The sequence below is a fragment of the Peromyscus eremicus genome, chromosome 18, assembly GCF_949786415.1.
Source record: "Peromyscus eremicus chromosome 18, PerEre_H2_v1, whole genome shotgun sequence".
NCBI lineage: Eukaryota > Metazoa > Chordata > Mammalia > Rodentia > Cricetidae > Peromyscus > Peromyscus eremicus.
In genome coordinates, this window is record NC_081434.1 from 19121436 (window position 1) to 19142830 (window position 21395).

Genomic DNA, 21395 nt, shown 5'->3' on the forward strand with positions numbered 1-21395 from the left:
CTTATTTTTTATTAGAAATAACTAGACAAGTTAAAACTATCATGTGACTTTTCATCCTATCCTGTTACTGGGACTTGTCACCTCAACAGCTGGTGTCATTGATATCCCTATGATTCTCCTGCATATGAAGCCACAGCAAAAGTCTAGTCCACTGCACAGGAAAGGGAGGGTACCACAGCATCCACAGGGAAGTTATGCTAATGCGGTGCAATGCCCATTCTAATCATTTTGAATGTCACTAGGATAGAAAGAAACTCCACATTTATTGGAGTGACAGAGGTCCCGTCACTTGGTTGGCTTTTCCAGTCAGTTCAGTATTCATGTATGTATTTGCACAGTGTTATTTTGTGTGGTTTGGAGAACGAATTTTGTTGAGTATATGATTTGGAAGTTTTTTTGTTTGCATTATGTCCTTAGGGGTTTTCTTTGTTTTAACAGCATGCAGCTTGACAGAAATACACTACCCAAAAAGGGACTAAGGTATATATTTCCTCTCAGCACAACTGGTGCCTTTTTCTGTTGTTATGTAAACTATCTGTGCTGTGTCTTCTTCCCATCTGTTTGCCGTGTGGCCTTTGACATGGAAGATGAGGTCTCTGTTAATCTTGATGCTTTCTCTGGCTTCAAGAGTAGGTGATGCTCCTTAGGAAGAGATGCCATTGAGGATGGAGGTGGGGACCCAAGTGAATCCCAGTAGGAATATCACAATGATGAAATAAAAGGAACTTCTTCGAGGCTTTTCTCATGAGGGGAGCACCTAGTGGTAGGGCTGCAGAAGTCATTTCTCTCTTAGTAAGAGGAAATTACTTCTCCATGTTTTCCTCCTCGGAAGTATACGTTTGCAAAACCTCAAAACTGAAACCGGGGAGGTGACGGCATTGGTAAAACATGCTTGGTAAGCAAGCATAAGGACTTGAGTTCAAATCCCAGCACCCACATAAAGAGCTGAGCATGGAGTCATGGACTGTCACTCAGCATTGGCAGGAATGCAGACAGGAGAATCGCTGGTTCGCAGCTTAGCTCAGGTTTGGTGAGACTACAGTGATTCTATTTCAAAGAAGTAAGGCAGAAGGCGGTGAAGCATGGTGCCTGATTTCTTTCTCTGACCTCCACATGCGTGTGTGTGTGCGTGTGCATACAATGCACACGCATATACTACAGACATTCATATGTGGACAGATGCACACAAAAAATTTACATTTTTTTTAAATAAAAAATAATCCCCCAAACCTTCATAGCCTACATCTGTGACAAGTAAGAATGAAAGGTTGAAATATACTATAAATGGAGTAAAAAAAAATTATCATCACACAGCAGGTATGGCAATTCATTATTATTTTACAGTTTGTTTCATAAAAACTCAGTCCCAATTTCTGCTTTCCATGCTTGCTTTTATTATTTACCAGATCGGTTTAAATCTGAGTTAATATCACTTAGCAATTTCTAAATAGTCGTTCAATCCAGAATAAAAATAAAATGAAAATTAAATTCATGACCATGAACCTATCTTACACACTATTTTTTTTTTTCTGAGAAAAAGATACAGAGAAAACAGCTAACAGGGACAGCGGTATGAGCGTGATAAACTGACTGCAAGTGGCATTTTAACCAAAGAACTGAAAGAAAACTCTAGTTCTCAGTTTGTGTCCCATTTCCTGTGCTGTTCTGTGACTGTCACTGTGCCTCCCTTAGCTTCTGGCCTACCACAGTCCACCATGTTGAATCGATGTTCTCCCCTTCCCATGTCCTCCCCGACACAGTGCTTTGGGGTCCTTATCAGTTAACTTGGCTGTCTGCTCATTGCTTCTGACTTTCAAGTCCGTAGCTGGCGGAAGCATCCTTTCCTTCTCACATGCCTCTATTTACTTTCCCTGTGGGATCAGGCAGATGGTGCCCAATCATCTGGAGGAGCTGAGCAGTTGTAATTAGATCCAATCTGTTGGCGATTGCTGTTCAGTCTGAATAGTCAGCTCCCCTCGATTGTCTTCTTGTCCTGATGTTGCCTCGTCCTTGTCGATGTGCTCAAGTGTCTCAGCTGTGCTGTTTTGCAGATACACCCCATCATCTCGGCAGGCCAACCAAGAAGAAGGCAAGGAGTGGCTACGTTCCCATTCTACCGGAGGGCTGCAGGATACTGGCAACCAGTCTCCCCTGGTCTCCCCGTCGGCCATGTCATCTTCAGCCACAGGAAAATACCACTTCTCCAACTTGGGTAAAATATTCTAAATCATCAATTCTGTTCCCCTTCCTTTCTCAGCCCACTCTTGTGGAAATACTGGTGTGTGTCCATAAAAAAAAAAAAAGGGAAAGAAGAGAAGAGCCTCAGCATGGTGCTTACTGTACACAGAATCGTTTCCAGATATTATATCACTTATTTTCATGACGGATGCTTAATTTTCATAACTGTTATAGCTAGAATTATTATCGTTTTGTGAGCTGAAGCTGAACTGTACAAAAGAGACCACTGTAAGTATCAGAAGCAGGGACAAATTGAGAAACACCTGACCTCGAGCGCATGACCCTTTCTATTCCATCTCAGAGTCCTTATTTATATTCAGTGAAGCATCTTAGTTTATGTTGTTGCTGAACAAAATTAATGGTCTAAATGGAGACAAATAGAATATAGAAATAATTAGGCTGAAAAGAATATGCAATTAGATGACTGCAAGATAATTTCTTGAAACATTATTGAAATCAAAACGCTCCTTAACATGCATAGTATGTCACTGAAGCCAACATTCTGTGAATGCTTTTAGAGGACTATATTGAAAAATAAATGACTGTCTTATCCATTAGCATCATTTGTGGGAAGTATAGTCATTTATGTAAATATCATAGAAACAGAAAAGATTGAGAAAACAATGAAACATGTCTAAACATGTCAGTTATCATTTAAAAGACCCAGTGATGATGTAAAAAAATGTTATCTTTTTTACTAGAAAGGTGGCTCAACAGTTAACAGCTCGTACTGTTTTTACGAAGGATCCAAACTTGGTTCCCAGCCCCACAACCTCCTATAACTCTAGCTCCAGTGGGATTCAGTGTCTTCAGCCTCCTCTGGCAACTGTGCTCCCAGTACACACAGCCACACACATGTGCATATTATTATTACTATTATTATTATTATTAAATATTTTAAAATTGATTCATGTTATATCAAGTCACATATGAAGTCGTCTCCTTATTTTATCTTCCGTCAACTGAGAAAAAAAAATGGTTCCAATAATGTCACCACAGTTCATTCACAATTGAACAATTCGAATGTTTCAAGTTTTTTTTTTTTTTTTTTTTGGTTTTTCAAGACAGGGTTTCTCTGTGTAGCTTTGTGCCTTTCCTGGAACTCACTTGGTAGCCCAGGCTGACCCTGAACTCACAGAGATCTGCCTAGCTCTGCCTCCCAAGTGCTGGGATTAAAGGTGTGCGCTACCACTACCCGGCGAACGTTTCAACTTTTAACCCCAAAGGACTCAAGGCTAAATATTTCCTATTTCAGTTCTTCTCACTATAACTACTAGGGCATTTGAAGTCATAGACAATAATCTCAACCACAGTCCCATATGAGCTACTAAATAGTTATGAACATCAAGGCTTTGTTGCTGTAGCTGTACATATGGATACTTCTTTGCCCCATAATTGCAAAAGATGTATATCCTCTTTTTAATTTGGTGCATAATTATAAAACAGCAAAAAGTCTAACACTGAAACTTTTTTAAAAATTGAAAATATTTTTGTAGGGTCTTACTACTGTAAAGCCTAATCACATATAATGGAACGTCTGAAAGAGAAACCCAAATCATCCAAAATATTGTAGATATTTCCTAAGTACCTCCTGTGTCCTATCAAGTTTTTATTAATTGATATTATTTAGCTGCATATTTATGCCAATTTTCCTACACTTGATATTCTGAATAAATCTTTCTAGTCCATTATTCTTGGATGAAACATAGCAACTTCCTAATTTTTATTTTCTGGCCTTGGGGAAGCCATTAAAACTTAACTAAACAGATATATAGTAACTAGGTCACACTACAAGGGATGATTGATGTAATAAATGGGAAGACCATGTAACACTTGAAGACTTAAGACTCTGAAATGAAACATTTTTGTTAGGAAGCAAATCTCATGCTGTGAAAGAACAGCAGTTAGTTTTGCCTGCATTTAATTCAATATAATTCCAAACTAGTGACTATAATATTTAATATGGATGTGAATCAAAATGTCATCATATAAATATAGAATACAACTATGACATTTGAAATAAGGCCTTCTTTACCAAGAATGTTAAACATGTGTATAAAGTTATATTTAGAAGTGTGCAAAATTGAAATTAATAAGTTAGCTGAAGCCAATATGTCCATGGTTACAGAAGTTTAAAAATTGATGATTTGAGATTATATTTCATTACATAGTTTTTGAAGAGGTGAAACACAACATGGGAAGAATTGTGCTTCGAGTGATAACAGACCATTTCTGTAGAACTTTAGGGGCTATTGTTTCTATTACAGTTACCTTGCACGGAACTACATACAAACCATACTTTAGCAGGGATTGTAGCAGTACACTGAAAATGAAATATAATTTAGGGAATCTTAAATTTTAATATTTGTTTTATTTGAATTTAAAAATAATATTCTAAACATTTTATATATTTGCACATTTTTAATAGAAGAAAAGGAAAGGCAGTTAAAAATAATGTGGAATTTTGCATGTTTAGGACGCTCAACACTCAGGAGGCTGAGTCAGGAGGAATGAGGGTCATTGTGAGAATGAGTGGGCCTAGGTTCATGTTCACCTTACCTCCAATATTACCATGTAGAATCATTGACACCAACCTGTGACTTCTCAGTAGTATACTTTGCTAAGGAGTGATTACTAAGCACTTTCCTAGAAGAAAATTTTCTTTTTTTCTCTCTCTCTCAATCATCCTTCCAATAGAATACTATTTCCCTCACCACACCCATATCACACTTCAGCATGTTCAAAGTGAACCATGCCGTATGTACTGAAGAAGAAACTCCCATGACAAAAAACACATATGATTCGGCCATTCATTTATTAAATAAAGCTTCATGACATTGTAAACTGAACATGACAGAAACTATTTCAAGCTATCTAAATCTGGGCACACATTTTAGAAGTTTGTCCTTCAGTTTTCTTCTTTCTTTTTTTTTTTTAATTTCTGAATTTTGAGCCATGTGTCTTAGTTATATGTCCAGATTCCACACACCTTAAATTTAAGTTACATATGATTTTCTTATTTACAACAGTTTCATAAAGCCATGGGTTAATATCTTGCTATAAAAGCAAGAGTGTGGAACATCTTAAAGTTATTTAAAAGCCTGGCTCAGGAGCTGGTGAGATAGCTCAGTCAGGAGTATGCACATTAATATAAATTAAATAAATAAATCAAGTCCAGTCAGTTTTCCATTGGTTCCTGTTCTCCAAGTCGTTAAGCATATAATCTTAATAAAATCAACAGTTTTACTCTGTGTGTTACACTCGGGGCAAGGTTAGTTGCCTTCTTTTATTAAGAGATTGCCCCATATATTTCTCTTCTATTCAGAGACTGCTCTATGACTCCTGCTTTTTTGTGGACCATAAAGGTCATGTATTCTCTAATTATTTCCATTAGACTCTAAAAGTAATACTTGGATATTTTACCAAGTTAGATGACTGAGCTAGACTTTTTTAAGCATCAGTATAACCACTTTACTATTTTTTTTGTATTCTATTACAAAATAAAACACACACACACACACACACACACACACACACACACACACACACACAAACCTTCTGTCTGTGTTGCTTTTCATCACTTCAGTCCTTTCTCCTGGTGGACAGCCTGAAAATCAGATACTATGTTATGTTTCTCTTCTAGTTCAACTATAAAAGCAGCAAACCTTTCATTAATGCTATAATGGAATGTTCTTAAGTACTGTTCGTATATTTCCAATGGAATATAATCAATATTGCCTGTAAATTCAACTATTTCCTGTAAAGTTTTATAACTTTCATTATAGTGAGCTTTCTGGCCGGACTATCTTGAACCGCAAGCCCACAAATAATGACATAGAGACTGATTATTAATTAAGAGCTTGGCCTCCGTGTAGGCTTTTTCCCAACTATCTCTTATTACCCTGTTTTTATTAATGTGTGTTCTGCCATGTGGCTCAGTTACCTCTCCTCTGTCCTGTAGGTCCAACTGGTTTTGCTTGCATCTCACTGCCATCTTCCCATCTCTGTTCTTCCCAGTGTTTTCTCTCTCTCCCAGGAAGTCCCGCCTATTCCCTCCTGCCTAGCTATTGGATGTTCAGCTCTTTATTAAGCCAATCACAGTGACACACCTTCACAAAATTCAAACAAATATTCTACAACATTTTGTAGCTAGAGTTTTCCTGCCTGGCCCACAGTCAGGACAAATCTCTCTCACCTGCCAGTCCCACAGCCTCTCAGACCTGACCAAGTAAACACAGAGACTTATATTGGTTACAAACTGTATGGCCGTGGCAGGCTTCTTGCTAACTGTTCTTACAGCTTAAATTAATCCATTTCCATTAATCTATACCTTGCCACATGGCTCGTGGCTTACCGGCATCTTTACATGCTGTTTGTCATCGTGGCGGCTGGCAGTGTCTCTCTGACTCAGCCTTCCACTTCCCAGCTTTATTCTCCTCCTTGCCCCGCCTATACTTCCTGCCTAGCCAACGGCCAATCAGTGTTTTATTGATTAATCAGCAACACATTTGCCATACATCCCACAGCAACATTTCATCATTATTTTACCATGAGTGGGTAAAATGTTATATTTGAAAGTATACAAAGAGGATTTGCATGGATATGTCTGTGTTCATTTTGGTAACCAAACTGTTAACAAATGTCCCTTTAAATGCTGGTATGGATGTTAAAGTGATGCATATGTAAATATGTTGAAAACCATTTTACATTTGTGATGTAGAAAGTGGACAGGTTAATGTACCGTACCCCTCTCAGTACCTTGAACATAAGCATTCAAGTTCTGAATGTCCTATTGAAAACTTAATGGCTCTTATCAGCAACCATGATGATCTAGAACTAATGGCCACTGCTATGGGCTGGAGGCATACACCTGAAAAAAAAAAATTTCACTCTCCTCCTCCCTCCATCCCACTGTCTCTTTCAGTCTCTTGATCTCTCCTTCCTCTGTCTCTCTGTCTGTCTCTGTCTCTGGTTCTTTTCTTTAGTAATTTACTTCATTCTTTATATTTTCTCCTTTCTTCCAATTAGTTATATAATTTACAACTATATTATAGTTTATTCCTTTTTCATTATATTTCTACATTTGCTTCCTTGTCTATATTTCATTTAACTCCAGTGCATAACTATCAGAAGGTTGTTCTGTCTAATAATTCAGTTAACATTGTGAAATATCGAGCATAGTTTCTTGTAAACAGTACATACACACTTTTGGTTATTTCAGGGTCTAGCTTCCAATTTAACTTTATCATGAGGACAAGTCATTATATTAAGATGTGTCATGTGTCAAAAAATAGAGCAAGTTTTAAAAACTCAAACCAATTCAATTCAGCATTGCTGACGTGGTTCTCCAGTGTCCTAACAGTGCTCAGCAGTTTCCTTTATAGCTAATAGCAGTTTCTTTTATAGGCTCTGGCTTGTTCCTTATATAGCAATAACAAATTCGCTTTTCTTAAATATGAGGAATTTCACTATGACAAATTCATGATGGCTGTTTCTCAATTTTTCTGCCCTAATCCTATACCAACTTTGAAAATGTGTTCTGATGCCATTGTTTACTTAGTCAGCCATATCTTTTTTTTTTTTAATATTGATGATTATCACTTGGTCTAAATTGCAAGATACTTTAAGAGCTATAAGGCAGTAGACAACTGACAGACTCTTATTTGAAATTGTGCATTTAAGATACTTCTTTGAACTGTTTGTCTTGACAACCTCATTCTGGTATTTTCATCTTAGACTCAGCAGAAAATGGCTTTTTATGATACTCTTTCTAAAAGACTAGATACCATATGTACTTTCTTTAAAGAAAATGCTTTTTATGCTTTTTATTCTTCTTGATGACCTTGCCCTAATAAACTCACATCAATATAGCTCAAAATGACTTAAATTCTTCACCTGAAAATACCTACAAAGCTCTTCCTGTGGAGATTGGAGTTTTCTTTTTCATAATTTACTTTCTTTTCCATTGTGCTTTTCCTATTAAAGTGGTGATTATACCCTAGAAAAGAAGTCTGTTGCCCTGAGAGAGACAGTGTTTTCTTTATCATTTACTAGAAAATATCATCCATTATATCTCTAACACAAACAGCTAAGGAGAATTGGTGGTGGTGATTTCTGTTGCTTTAGAAACTGGCAAGATTATTGCCATGAGAGTGCTCAGGGGAAGGAACTCATGCTTTCTGTCACTGATGTTTCTCAGGTGGACTCTCCACCGCCCTACAACTGAGGGTTCCTAACATACATGTTTTTACAAGAATTGGGATTGTCTTTAACTTTGTTTTAGTCAGTTATCTTCTCTGTCCAAGTCCCTGAGCCTCTGCTTTGCTTTCCAGTGAGTCCTACCAACCTGTCTCAATTTAACCTTCCTGGGCCCAGTATGATGCGCTCCAACAGCATTCCCGCCCAAGACTCCTCCTTTGACCTCTATGATGATGCCCAGCTTTGCGGTAGTGCCACTTCTCTGGAGGAAAGACCACGTGCAATCAGCCATTCGGGCTCATTCAGAGACAGCATGGAAGAAGGTAATAAGGTTGGAAATGGGGGAAGATAAGACTGATGTTATTTCATGGAAGTCTGAAAGGAAATTAATTTCATTATTCACAGCATAAAGATCTTTGAGGAGGAAGTGAATCTGCAGATGTAATTCTTATTTTGGGTTTACTAAAGCTTGAAGATACTTCATTGTTTCTTTACATATTATGAAGTGTGTCAGTTTCTTTTAGAATTGGTGCTTGATTATAGAACAGTTTGGATAAATCCAATGGTTTCCTACAGATAGACATAGAGCTTTAGAGAACCTTGACATATGTGTCATGTATTAGAACAAATGTTTTTGTTGACACCGTATTAAAGAGCTATAAAGATATATAAGCCATAAAAGGATTATCTTATGAAGCTCTTATGTTGCTAACTTTTATTCTCAGCTCTGTGTGCTATTAGCTACAGTAACATTTTAGAATTTATATTCCACATACATTTTCTAAAACAAGTCATAGTTTTATCCAATGGTAATAAAATTTATACCTGGCCTAGCAAATGTCTTTTTGTTGTACAATTGCACGTGAATGCTCTAAACAAATCCATGCAAACGTCCTAGGAAGCTAAATACATGCTCAAGTGTACATATTTTCTCAAGTGTACATATTCTGTAAAACTCAATTCTAATTTAAGAAATTTTCCTTTAATTCAATGAAACATTTTTAATTACCCATGAAGAAAGCATATGGCATGCACATCATAAAGCATGTCAGTTAAGAGGAAAATAAAACTAAACATAGAAATCTAACGTAATTAGAGTAAAATCAAACATAAAATCCACCTTTAATAACTGTGCATAACACAAAACCCCTAAACTTGAAATACACCAGAAGGTAAGCTTTTAGTCATGAGTTATTTATAGGCTGAACTTGGGGAAGTTTCCTAGTATCGTGAGCTCCAGTTTCTGTTCCATTCACTATGTAGATTTATCATGTGGATGAGATGGACATAAAATGTAGCTCTTCCTCCTTTTTTCTCCATTGAATCTCCTTATGTAATCTTTCTTACAACTTCAGGTCACTACTGCAAATTTAATGTGCTGGCACTAACTTAGTTGCCCCCTTTGCCACTGCCTTTTGGGATAATAAGCAAACCACTGAGCTCCCTGTGATAGATGGTGGCCAGCTGATGGTGCAGCATAGTTCAAAAAGTATAACTGAAATGAAATAAAAAATAATCTGAAATGTTAGGCCCTTGTCTTTATGAAGTGATCGTGTCCTGCTCTCGCACAGGAGCCTCTTATACTTTTTATACTCTGCTAAACATATGGATGGCTTTCTAGAGGGCCCCATTTACAAACAGAATGATGTTCGTTGCTGGGAAATTTGGCAGCCAGTGTATGAAATTTAAATAATATGAATTGCTGAAAGCTAACCTGGGTGGGCGAAATGAACTCTCTCTTCCCTTGAATTGCATGCTAAACCACTAGGGCTTGCTTAAATTGTGGTCTAGAATGAAGGCAGTCTCAAACTGGATTGAATTCTTGCTCAGTGCTCACACTGACGGATGAGAAGACTAAGCCACAAGCTATAAAGTAACAGGTCTATAAAAAACACGAGCCAAGAAGAGCATGAGAATGGGCTCTTCTGCGGCATTGTCCATCTTCCTTCTGGTACTCCAGGCTAACTCTTGTCATTTCTTTTAACATCACTAAAGAGCAATGTAGACACTGAAAGAATAGGTCTTTTCAGAAGATGAATGAGTAATGCTTTGTGCGCTTGGTGAAGTAATAGTATTGTCCCAAGCCCTAGTGGTTATTTTTCATTCCCCTTTTCATCTATATACTAATAAACACTTTGAAAGAGACTTCTGCAGCTAAGGAGTTGGACCAGTGGATATGAATGCTTACTTTACAAGCATAATGGCCCAATACCTGTGTACAAAGCCAACCGTTGTTGTGGATACATGTAAGCTTAGCACTTGGAGACAGAGACGGGAAGATTCCCTAAGCTCCCTGGGCAAGCTGCTTAGTCAAAAAGGAAACTTCATTTCAGCAGGGGACCCTTCTCGTGACATGAGGAGGAGAGTGGCAGAGGAAGCCACATGACAGCCTGTACTGGTTACTAACATACATCCTTAAGCAAGCACTGATATTATACATACAGACCAAGCAAAACCCCCCACCACAACACACACCACATCAAAAGTAGAAATAAAAAGGTTCTTTTTCTTGCACTCTCTCAAACTTCATCCCTTGGTTGCCGTCTGGGTTGGCACTATCCCGGGCGGCTTTCACAGCTCTCTATAGACCAAGTTAGAGGCATTGCCCTCTGCCCTTGAACTACCCAATGGATCTCAATAGACTCTGGATTACTCTGTTTCAGTTTTCATTTTCATTGTGGCTTTTGACTTCTTTTTGAGCACGTAGGGTTGTATCTCATTTATGTATGAGCCCAGGATCTTGCGATAGTGTTAGACATTGCATGGTTCAGCTAGTGAGTTAAAAGCAACAACAGCGTTATTCCATATGGAGAAGGGAAGAACTTATCTACAAATATAACTAAGCATTATTTTACCCACCTTTTTGGTTTAATACATTGTAAGTACAGAAGTAACATCACATCTTCAGTTGTGATGACATTGTTTTCGATGTGTATCAATGAGTCAGAATGAAATTTTCATCCTAATCTTGATCTTGAGGTGGAAATGTTTTATATTGCTAAAATTTAAGAAGAATTGATCCCCCATTTCAAATAGCACAATCAATTCATCACAATAATGAAATACCAAATTGAATCAAGTACTTACTTCCTTGGAAATATGTAGAGAAAAAATCCCGAAGGTAGATCTTGATGTTAGGAGAATGAAATTCAGTGAACGAGATATGAAAGCCGTTTAGAAATTTTTAAGTTTCTGTTCATTATGTATGGGAATTTTCTGCAGCTTCCCATTTGCACAAGCGGTGGGCCCTAAGCCCACTACTTCTCTCTGTAACTTGGTGAGTGACTACAGTTAGCATGTAAATTAGGCCGTGACCCATTAAACAATTGGATCTCTAAGAGTTTTTCCAGTCAAATGTTTTCATAACCGGGTCCTTTTCTGTGGTTATTTTATATTTCCAGCCACCTGTTCTTTATGTTTTCAGTAAAAATGAACTTACAAGTTGACTTCATTATTATAACCATGTGCTTGGTGTTTTCTCCAGTTCATGGTTCTTCGCTGTCACTGGTCTCTAGCACATCTTCTCTGTACTCTACGGTAAGTATGGTCTCTTTTTCTGCCTCTGCCATAAATAAATAAACTGGTGTTAATACAGCAGTTATCTAGTAAAATAGGGCCCTTCTGTGGCCTGCTTACATGACATTCACTCACTTTAGTGCATTCATTATGAGCAGTGAGTAAGGGTAAAGCCATACTATAAAACATGCTGGAGTGTGACAAGAGTCCTTATACCATGTGTATGCCTTATCCTCTGTCCAGGCTGCTTCTTGACTTCCACTCTCATCCATGGCTAATAGCATTTTATAGCATTTTCTCCAGTTATTGTTTTTAACTTTATTTTTGAAGAAGATTGTACCAGGAGGAACTTGAAGAACTAGATATGTGGCTTTTGTTTTGGGATTTTTTTCTCTAGAAAAACAAACAAACGAATCTTCTGAAAGACTTCACTTTTAATTTTTTTTTTCCTCAGAAGATGAATACCAGTGTTTCAGCTTCTCCCAGTGATAGATACTATGATTTAATTTTTTTTTTTGAGAGAGAGAGAGAGAGAGAGAGAGAGAGAGAGAGAGAGAGAGAGAGAGAGAGAGAGAGAGAGAATGTTTGTCCTTGAAGGTAATTCCTTCTGTTTAAAATACCCATCAGGAAATTACATGCTGGGTAAGCTTCCTTCAGTGAGATGTGAAAAGCAGGTAATGAGTCTTGTCCAGCTTTAAGTTCTGTGAGTAATCTTTACTTTTGTATTGAAAGGGCATAAGAAGGTCACAGCCTTTAGCTTGCACTCAGCAATTATGCTTTAAGGACAAGACTGATGATTTTCACCTTTCTTCCCCTTTTTCTTTGCATGTATTAATTGTACAAATAATGGGTTTCCTTATGAGATTTTTATACGTACATATAATATACTCCAATCATCCGAAATCCTCCCTTTCCATACCCTGCACTCCGTTCCCAATGTTCTTCTTTCTCTACCTCCAAGCCCTCCTTCTACTTTTATGTATTATCTTGATTGTTTTCATTAGTTATTATTGTTGCATGTGTACATGCATATAAATACATAGGTTGAAATAATACAGCCTTTGCTTATAACCTTTCTTATTTCCTGCTTTATATACGACATCTAAAATCAGACTGTCATTAGAGACATGGCTATTTTTCTTGCTTCTCTTTTAATGGTAAAAATTGCCAGTACATTCATTCTCTGATGAAGGTATCAGTGTTAGTGTTTAGGTAAATGTACTGTTTTGGGCTAATGGATAAAAAAGTAGGGAAGGTAAAAATAACTTGAAAAAACATATAATAGAGATATGTTAAGATTTGGTGTTCCTCCTACTGTGCCAAGATTGTTGCTCCTTGAGATACATTTGATATATACTACTGAACTTCAGATTTTTATAGAGGAAGAAAACTTGGAGCATCTTTATAGTCATTGTTTTGTTCTTTAATAGACATTAGTTGTGATAATCACATTTTAAATAATTACAATAATAATATTTGAACAAAACTTCCATTATGATTTAAGAGCAAACAGATCATGGGTTTCAGGAAAATAAAAAACCCAGATGATTAATTGGTCTACTGTAGGGTCTGACAGACCTCCCTATAATAATAATCATCTTCTCTACCTACATTATTTAATACTTTAACTGTGGGGTGTCAATTACTATTGATTATTTGCAGTACATCTAGAGACTGATTGTTACATCTCCATCTCCATTTGAATAACCAAGTATGCTTAGTAGGTGCTCAAATTAGATAGGACAAGTTTTATGCTTAAAGCTATGAATTAGCGCAGAAAGGCAGGTTGCACTGTTTCAGCACACACTGCATAATACTGAACCTCCTTAATGTGTACAGTTGAAACATGCTAATTAAAATAAAACCAAGTGGACAGATTTTTATAAACTATTATTTGTCTTATCAAATTTATTCACATATATATTCTCTCCTATCGTTCAATTTTTTATATCCCCCACCCTCCTGCCCACAAGCCCTCTTCCTCGCCAATCTTTCTTTCACATTCGTGTCTATTCATTTTGTTTTGTGATCCACAAAGTTTAACCATGGCGATCTATATGGCCATGGGTGTGGAGTTATCGAATGAAGCCTAGTGGGCTTAGCAGTAAACACTAAAGAGAATTTTCCTCCAGGGTTTTAAATTGTAGGATGGTAGGAGTGGAAAGGTAAACTATGATGGTATGAAGGCATACATGAGAATTAATATGTTCAAAGAATTAGTATTATATGGGGCCCTAGAGAGGTGACATGGTGTTTCAGAATACTTGGTGCTGCTGCAGAAGACCTGGGTCAAATTCCCAGTACCCACATGGTGGTTGGAAACCATCTGCAATTCCAGTTCCAGGGGTTCTGACACCCTTTTCTACCTCCATGGTAGAATCCACTTGTGGACATATGTAGCTGGACAGTTTTTCTCTCTAGCTCCCGCCAAGCCCAGCCAGTCCCGGAGCCCACTTAATAAAATAAACACACCGACTCTTATATTATTTAAACTGCTCAGCCATTAGCTCAGGCCTACCATTGTCTAACTCTTACTCTTATACTAAGCCCATTTTTGTTAATCTATATGTTGCCACGTGTTCCGTGGCTTTACCTGTTGCCTCTGCATGATGCTTCCTGGATGGCAGTTGGTGTCTCCTCCCCCTGCCTTCCTGTCCTTTCTTTTCTCCTCTCTGTTAGTCTCGCCTATACTTCCTGCCTGGCTACTGGCCAATCAGTGTTTTGTTTATCAAACAATCATCCATAGCAGACATACTTTTCATGCTGTAAACCGAAGCAGCAATTTCGAATTAATATTTCTTCCTTTCTAGGGATGCTAGGGGAAAACTGGATAGATGTGCGTTCTTCCTTGGTTCAGTTAGCCATGACCAGATATGTCAGGAAAGTTGCCCCATGTTCATGGACTGTTCCTCTAAGGTCAGACTTCTACACCCATAGGGTCTTTGCAAGCCGGAAATCACAGGCTTGTTGTCATCAGCCAAGGAGTCACCTCTAGAAGCTTGGAACCTGTGTGCTTATTTTAAGACCCACACCCACCCTTTACAATCTGAGGCTTTTGTCTAAAAAATTTAAATTTCTGTAATCTGTTCTGTTTTGGTTTGGTTTTTTTTTTAAGGCCAAGAGTGGTCATACACGCCTTTAGTTTTAGCACTCGGGAGGCAGAGGCAGGCGGATCTCTCAGAGCTTGAGGCCAGCCTGGTTTGCATAGCAGCTTTGAGGACAGCTAGGGCTGCACAGAGGGACCCTGCCTCAACGATAATGATAATAATGGAAATATCCAGCTACATCAAGATGAATCTCTCCTCCTTTGCTGTCCTTTTTAGATAAGGACATAGGCTTTCAGACAAGCCACAGCCCCTGCCGCCTCCTCTTTCCTCCCTTACGTTGAAGTTGGTCAGGCTGCTGCTTGTCATTCTTGTATTTCTTAATATGTCGATCTGCTAACATTACAAAACAAAGCATAGCCTAGAGGGCTGTGTGATTATCCATTTTTAGTACTTAGAACCTTTTAATTTTTGTAAGTATGATACTGTTAAGCTTTTACATTACTGATCCCTGCAGTAGATTTTTTTCCCACTGGTGAAATATGAAATTTTTGCTGATCCTACTCTGTGTTTATATTCTACTTTCTACTGATTTCATGGGAAGAAGGCCCATGTTTCATCCTGATACATGTCCTTCACAAATTGCTTAAAACAAAGACAGTAATATGAGGTGATTATTAATAATGAGCTTAGCTAGTTTGAGAAATACAGGAATCAATTGATATTTTTAGGCAGGATATTTTTATATTGTTTACTATCCTTCAGTATGTTAGTCTTGCTTCAACAAACTCACTAAAAATATCATGTAATCAAACTCCACTATAACATCCTTAATCCCAGATCTAAGCTACTGGGGGAGATAAAATATTATATTTGTCTCATTGCTCCATTTTTATGGTAGTAGGTATTACTGATAAAAATAACCATGGAATATGAAAGAAGGCAAGGATTAAAGAAAACAATAGTCTTGGAAACTCAGCTATGAGAAAATTCATGCCATGTAGCACATTAGTATGTAACTAACATCTATAACTTTAGGTTATTTTAATGAAAATGTGATGATGTGATGATCATATTTTGTTTCATCTAAATAAAGTAGATCTCTTTTCTAAAAACGCATCAATTATTTATTGAGTCTTTATAATTGTAATGTAATCTGAATAAGCCTAAAGGCAGCATATGACCAGAATAAATTGATAATGCATGTATAAAGTATTATGTAGTCGAACAAAGAAAATCATACATAAGGCTTAATCAAGTTACTGACTTAATATTCTTTGCTTGTTCTGCAGAGCTGAACACCAAACCTCATATCATGACTTCAAATTCCTAGAATTTAAAAAAATAAAAATCTTGTATGTTAAAAATGAGTTTTAAAATGACCAAGGCAAATGTTAACATTGCTTTTACATCCAAAGTTTTCTCATGAAGACGATTCAAGTCTTCATAGTTAGCACACTGCAAGTATCTTGACATCCATCCTGACACTTTTTAAACATAGGAAAAAATTAACGAAATTCAGGTTAGAAGAAATGCTTGTGAATAAAATATACTTAGGAAGTTGTGTTATTTGCATTTTATATGTATGTTTGTATGTGTGTGTGTATGTGTATGTGTGTCCAAGTATATGTGCATGTCTGTGAGTGCATGCACACACACAGAGGTGTGTGTGTGTGTGTGTGTGTGTGTGTGTGTGTGTGTGTGTTTTCTTTCTTCAAGAAAACAGATCAAAACCAATTCAGGCATTTTTGTGTCAATTAATCACAAAATGTCCCCAAAGCAACCACAGGTGACAAGACTGTTTTGCAGCTTTTTTCAGCAAGTGGCAACAGGCAGAGGTATTTTGTTCAGCAACATTACACATCCTCCAGTTCTTTCCAGATTGCAGCAGGTTCCCAAATGTAATGGTGCACATAACTCATTTGCTGGCACTTCATAGCCCAGCATGAAGATGGGAAAAAAAGACCTAGGAGTTTTCTGTACAGAGGTATAAAACACCCTGCCATTTTGTATAGCCGTTTTCATTTCCATAAGCTGCACAGCCAAAGTTATTTGGCTGTCTTTTTTATTACCACTTTAAAACAAAGTATTTTGTTGTTTAGCTGATGTGCCTACCAAAAAACTTAATAACCATTAAGGAAACTAAAAGCAAATAGGAATCAGTAACCCCTACTTTCTATTGTTAACAGTAGTGGCCAGCATTTCACCTTCAACTCCATTTGTCATTTTTTATAATGTATAAATCAGAAGATAAAATTCTTCTAACTAATCCTTAGCTAAAGTTTATATAATTTCAAGAAATCTGATACACACACACACACACACAAACACACAGACATTTCACATTCCCCTGTATACATGTATTTAGAGTATAAGGTTATAATGATATTTTATGGTTCCTGTAGATTGTAAGCTGTTTCATTGTCTTGAGGCGTTTTATATATCTATTACCTATAGTTTTAAATACTTTGTGTCATATATACCTATCCATTTCATTCCTATAGTACATTGTTTTATTATATTAGTTATATAGACTTGTATTTTATTCTTATGTTAGATCATAGAAGTTGTACATATATGTTTAAAATACTTTCTTCATTTTTGTGTATAGAATAAGTTGACTGTATTTTTATAATTAAAACCTCTGTTATTTTTTATAGGCTGAAGAAAAGGCACATTCAGAGGTAAAATTCTGTATCATTTTAATATTTGAAAACCTGCCTTACTTGAGGATGAAATCAGTTTTATTGCCACTAGAGGGTGCTTGATACACTAACATCACTATAGGACTTCTAGAAGTTGATCTGCGGCCTTAGATGTTGCCTCTTAGGGAAAATGAAAGAAGTTCTATCAGCAAGCTTTCCTCTCATTCTGCCTGAGCCTTGACACCTAGTACATTATCTATAGTAGCAGTTACTCATTTATTCATTCATTCATTCATTCTTAAGTAGGAGAGCCACACATCCATTTCAATGTCCTTTTCTCACTATCTGAGATACTCTGTTTAGGATCAATGAAACTATAGAGTCTGATGCACAGGGCCTTTTCCACACAGGTACCACAACCCTGACTATCTGTTTATGGCATGACTATGCCGCCTCTATGAATTATTCTTTTCTGTATAGGGGATCCATTTCACAAATACACATTTGCTTACAGTCATGTACCAAACCAACTTTCTGCTTGGAGAGGAAATTTTTCTTTACCTTTGTAAAGAAAAGCTTCAAGCCTATGAGAGCAGGGGGAGTTAAATTAAGACTTTATTCATGGAGGCTGATGAGGTGACTTAGAACTTTAGAGTGTACACTATACTTGCAGAGGGCCTAAGCACCCATGTCTAGTGACTTACCAACATCTGGATCTCCAGCTGTCAGGGATGCAACTCCTTCTTCTGACTTCTGAAAGAACCTGAGCTCACATTCACATGCAAATGCATAGGTGCACACACAAACACATAAGTTAATAGTAAGTCTGAAACTTTATTCGGACTGTAGTAACAAATCTTTTATAGGTTTACACTGATGGAGATAAAATAAATGCTTTGAAAGTGGCCTTGCAGAGGAAGTCATTCTCACTGAACTTATTTTATAAAGGTTTAGATTTAAAATTTGTGCCAAAATATGTTCAAAACTCCTGACAGAGTTTTAATCTCTCTCTCTCTCTCTCTCTCTCTCTCTCTCTCTCTCTCTCTCTCTCTCTCTCTCTCTCTCACACACACACACACACACACACACACACACACACACACACACACACACACAATTTTTTAACTGAAACTATCAATTTTTACATCACATAGACATGGCAAGACTTGTAGTGTTGGTCATGAAACAGTTACTGAGGTTTGGAAAACAGCAGTGTCTGCTAGTAACTATCCAATTCTCCTTTTGTCATTTATGCTCGTAGGTGATCATGAGCTTTGAAAAAGGTACCATACATTGCTTTATAGTTTTCTGGATTATATGCTACAAGAACTAGAATTATGTAATTACCTGTAAGTTGAGAAAACCTCTTTCAGTTTGAAAAGTAGCCCATCGTTCTTTGGAACTGAGGTAGATTTCCATTTTAAAAATAGAAATTATAGTGAAATCATTCTTAGTGAAACTGTATAAGGGTAGGACCCCATATAGTAGGTCAGCCTACTTTCTTAGTGCTGGGACCCTGTCTGGTTTGGACCTGTGCAGGCCCTGTGTATGCTGCCATAGTCTCTATGAGTTCATAAGTGTGTCAGTCCTTATTGACTGGAATTGAGGCTGGAAGACACTGTTTTCCTGGAGTCATTCATTCACCTCTGGCTCTTACAGTCTTTCTGCCTCCTCTTCTACTTAGATCCCTCATCCTTAAGAGAGAGGTTTGATGAAGACAACTATTTAGGACTGAGTGCTTGAAAGTCTTTCACTTTCTGCACATTGGCCAGTTGTGGGTCTCTATGTTAATTCCTATCTACTTCAAGAAGCTTCTCTTATGAGGGTTGCATGAAGAGCTGATATATATGAGTATAGCAATATGTCTCTAGGGCCATTTTAATGTTATGATCCCTTTGCAGAACAATGGTACCAGGCTTTACCCTAGGCCCCTGGTCGACCTAGTTGCAGGTTCTTGGCCATTTTAGCAGTGTCAGGTATGGCTTCCATCTCATGGAATGGCCCTAAAAAAGTGATTGGTTACTTCCAAACATTTGTACCACTACTGTGTCAGATATACTGTGTATATCTTTCAGGCACATCACTGTTATAGGTCACAAGTTTTGTAGCTGGATAACATTGATGATTACCTTTCTCTGTTGGCAGTATGAAGAGAAATTATATAATTATTTTCTATTTCTGTATTGAGATAAACATCACTCCTTTTTCTTACTCCTCTCAATATTGATTACTGTTTATTTTCCAAAATAAAACAATATATTGTGTAGACGGGGAAAAGACACTTAATGACCTATGTCCAAAATGTCCTTCCACACTTAGAAAACGTTTGGATTATCCAGCCCCAAGAATAAGAGACTTAAAAAAAAATCTATGTAGAACACTTTGCATCTAAAGGACTGGATCTTCTTGAGACCAGAAATACACTTGCAGAAGCAATTTTCATATGCTTGCAAATGCTTTACCATTTTAATCACTGTTTACATTTCCTGGCAATATGAGATGTGATTAATTGAAGTGAAAAATACGGTATGATATTGATGTGTCTGTGTTACTAAAGTGAAAATCAGTAAAAAACAAAACCATTTAAGAATATTTATTTTGTTGGTTTCCTTAGTGAATTGCACGATGTTCATAATTTGCCCCCTTAATTTATACCTTAGATAACTACAAAACATTTCTGCTCATAGCTAATAGTAGGTCACTGAATAAAGGCATTCGAAGATGCATTAGCTTGAAATTATCAATGCACCATGAAAGTTCCATCCCATAAAATTACTTTGTGTTATGCATAGTGATATATGCTCATACTTGCTCTACTCCAGAACCTGAGGCAGGAGAATTACAAGTTTGAGGACAGCCTGGGCTACTTGACAATATCCTGTCTCAAAAAGAAAGAAATATTTCTTCTCAAATATAGACTCATGAAGAATTTCAATCCAGGTTTTGTGCATTATAAGATAGTCTATGCTTTTTTGAAAATTTATAAAATATAGAAAACTAAAATGTATGTTGAAAACATCTGTGAGGTTTTCAAAGAAATTATGTGGTGAATCATTTACCTAGAAAAATCAAGAAAATATGTAGATAGTCTATATGAATTTTTAAAGATTATTTTATGCCTGAGTTTTTAATCACAATAACGTTTTAGAAGGAAGAGACTCCATAGAGACAGTGAACTACTTCATCAGTCCTGCAGGATTTACAAATAGAACCAGTAGTATTGTTGGATGAGCAGATCTGGGTCCCAACATTAAAATTAGAAATCCATTCCTCTTTTCCTAAGTAGTATTTGGGAGCTGCAGTATAGCTAGTGTTCACTTCTCTGGAGTTGTTACTGATTCACCTGTGGTTACTATACTTGCTTTCTTGTACTGAAGTCTTCATTTGAATGGATCATTTAGTTTATTGGATTTTTTAATTGCACAGCAAATCCATAAGCTACGGAGAGAACTCGTGGCATCCCAGGAGAAAGTCGCTACCCTCACATCTCAGCTGTCGGCAAATGTAAGTTGCCTTTTGTTGTTTGGAGACATCAGAACAGATTTTTATCTAATGAGAGGGAATAGCATGATTAACAAAGTTAAAGTGTCCACAGTTACACAGTATAAGTCACTGGAAGGTAGAACTCACATGAAATTGAAGTCTTCTGCCCACTGACTAATAAAATATAAATCTAAACTCATGAGTGGCAACATGGTAAGACAAAACAAAACAACGAAAAAAGTTTGTGCCTTAGAAAATGACAGACAACAGC

General features: G+C 37.0%; 1 protein-coding gene across 1 annotated transcript in view; it reads left to right on the top strand.

Moving 5' to 3' along the window:
* Nav3 (neuron navigator 3) overlaps positions 1 to 21395 on the top strand; it is a gene marked incomplete at its 5' end in the record, with an annotated part of 238763 nt that overhangs the window by 159599 nt on the left and 57769 nt on the right. The window contains 6 exons of the mRNA XM_059245802.1: positions 439 to 480; positions 2052 to 2212; positions 8571 to 8759; positions 11921 to 11973; positions 17657 to 17680; positions 21068 to 21145. Coding sequence (XP_059101785.1) covers positions 439 to 480; positions 2052 to 2212; positions 8571 to 8759; positions 11921 to 11973; positions 17657 to 17680; positions 21068 to 21145 — 547 coding nt within the window. The remainder of the gene's footprint in view (positions 1 to 438; positions 481 to 2051; positions 2213 to 8570; positions 8760 to 11920; positions 11974 to 17656; positions 17681 to 21067; positions 21146 to 21395) is intronic.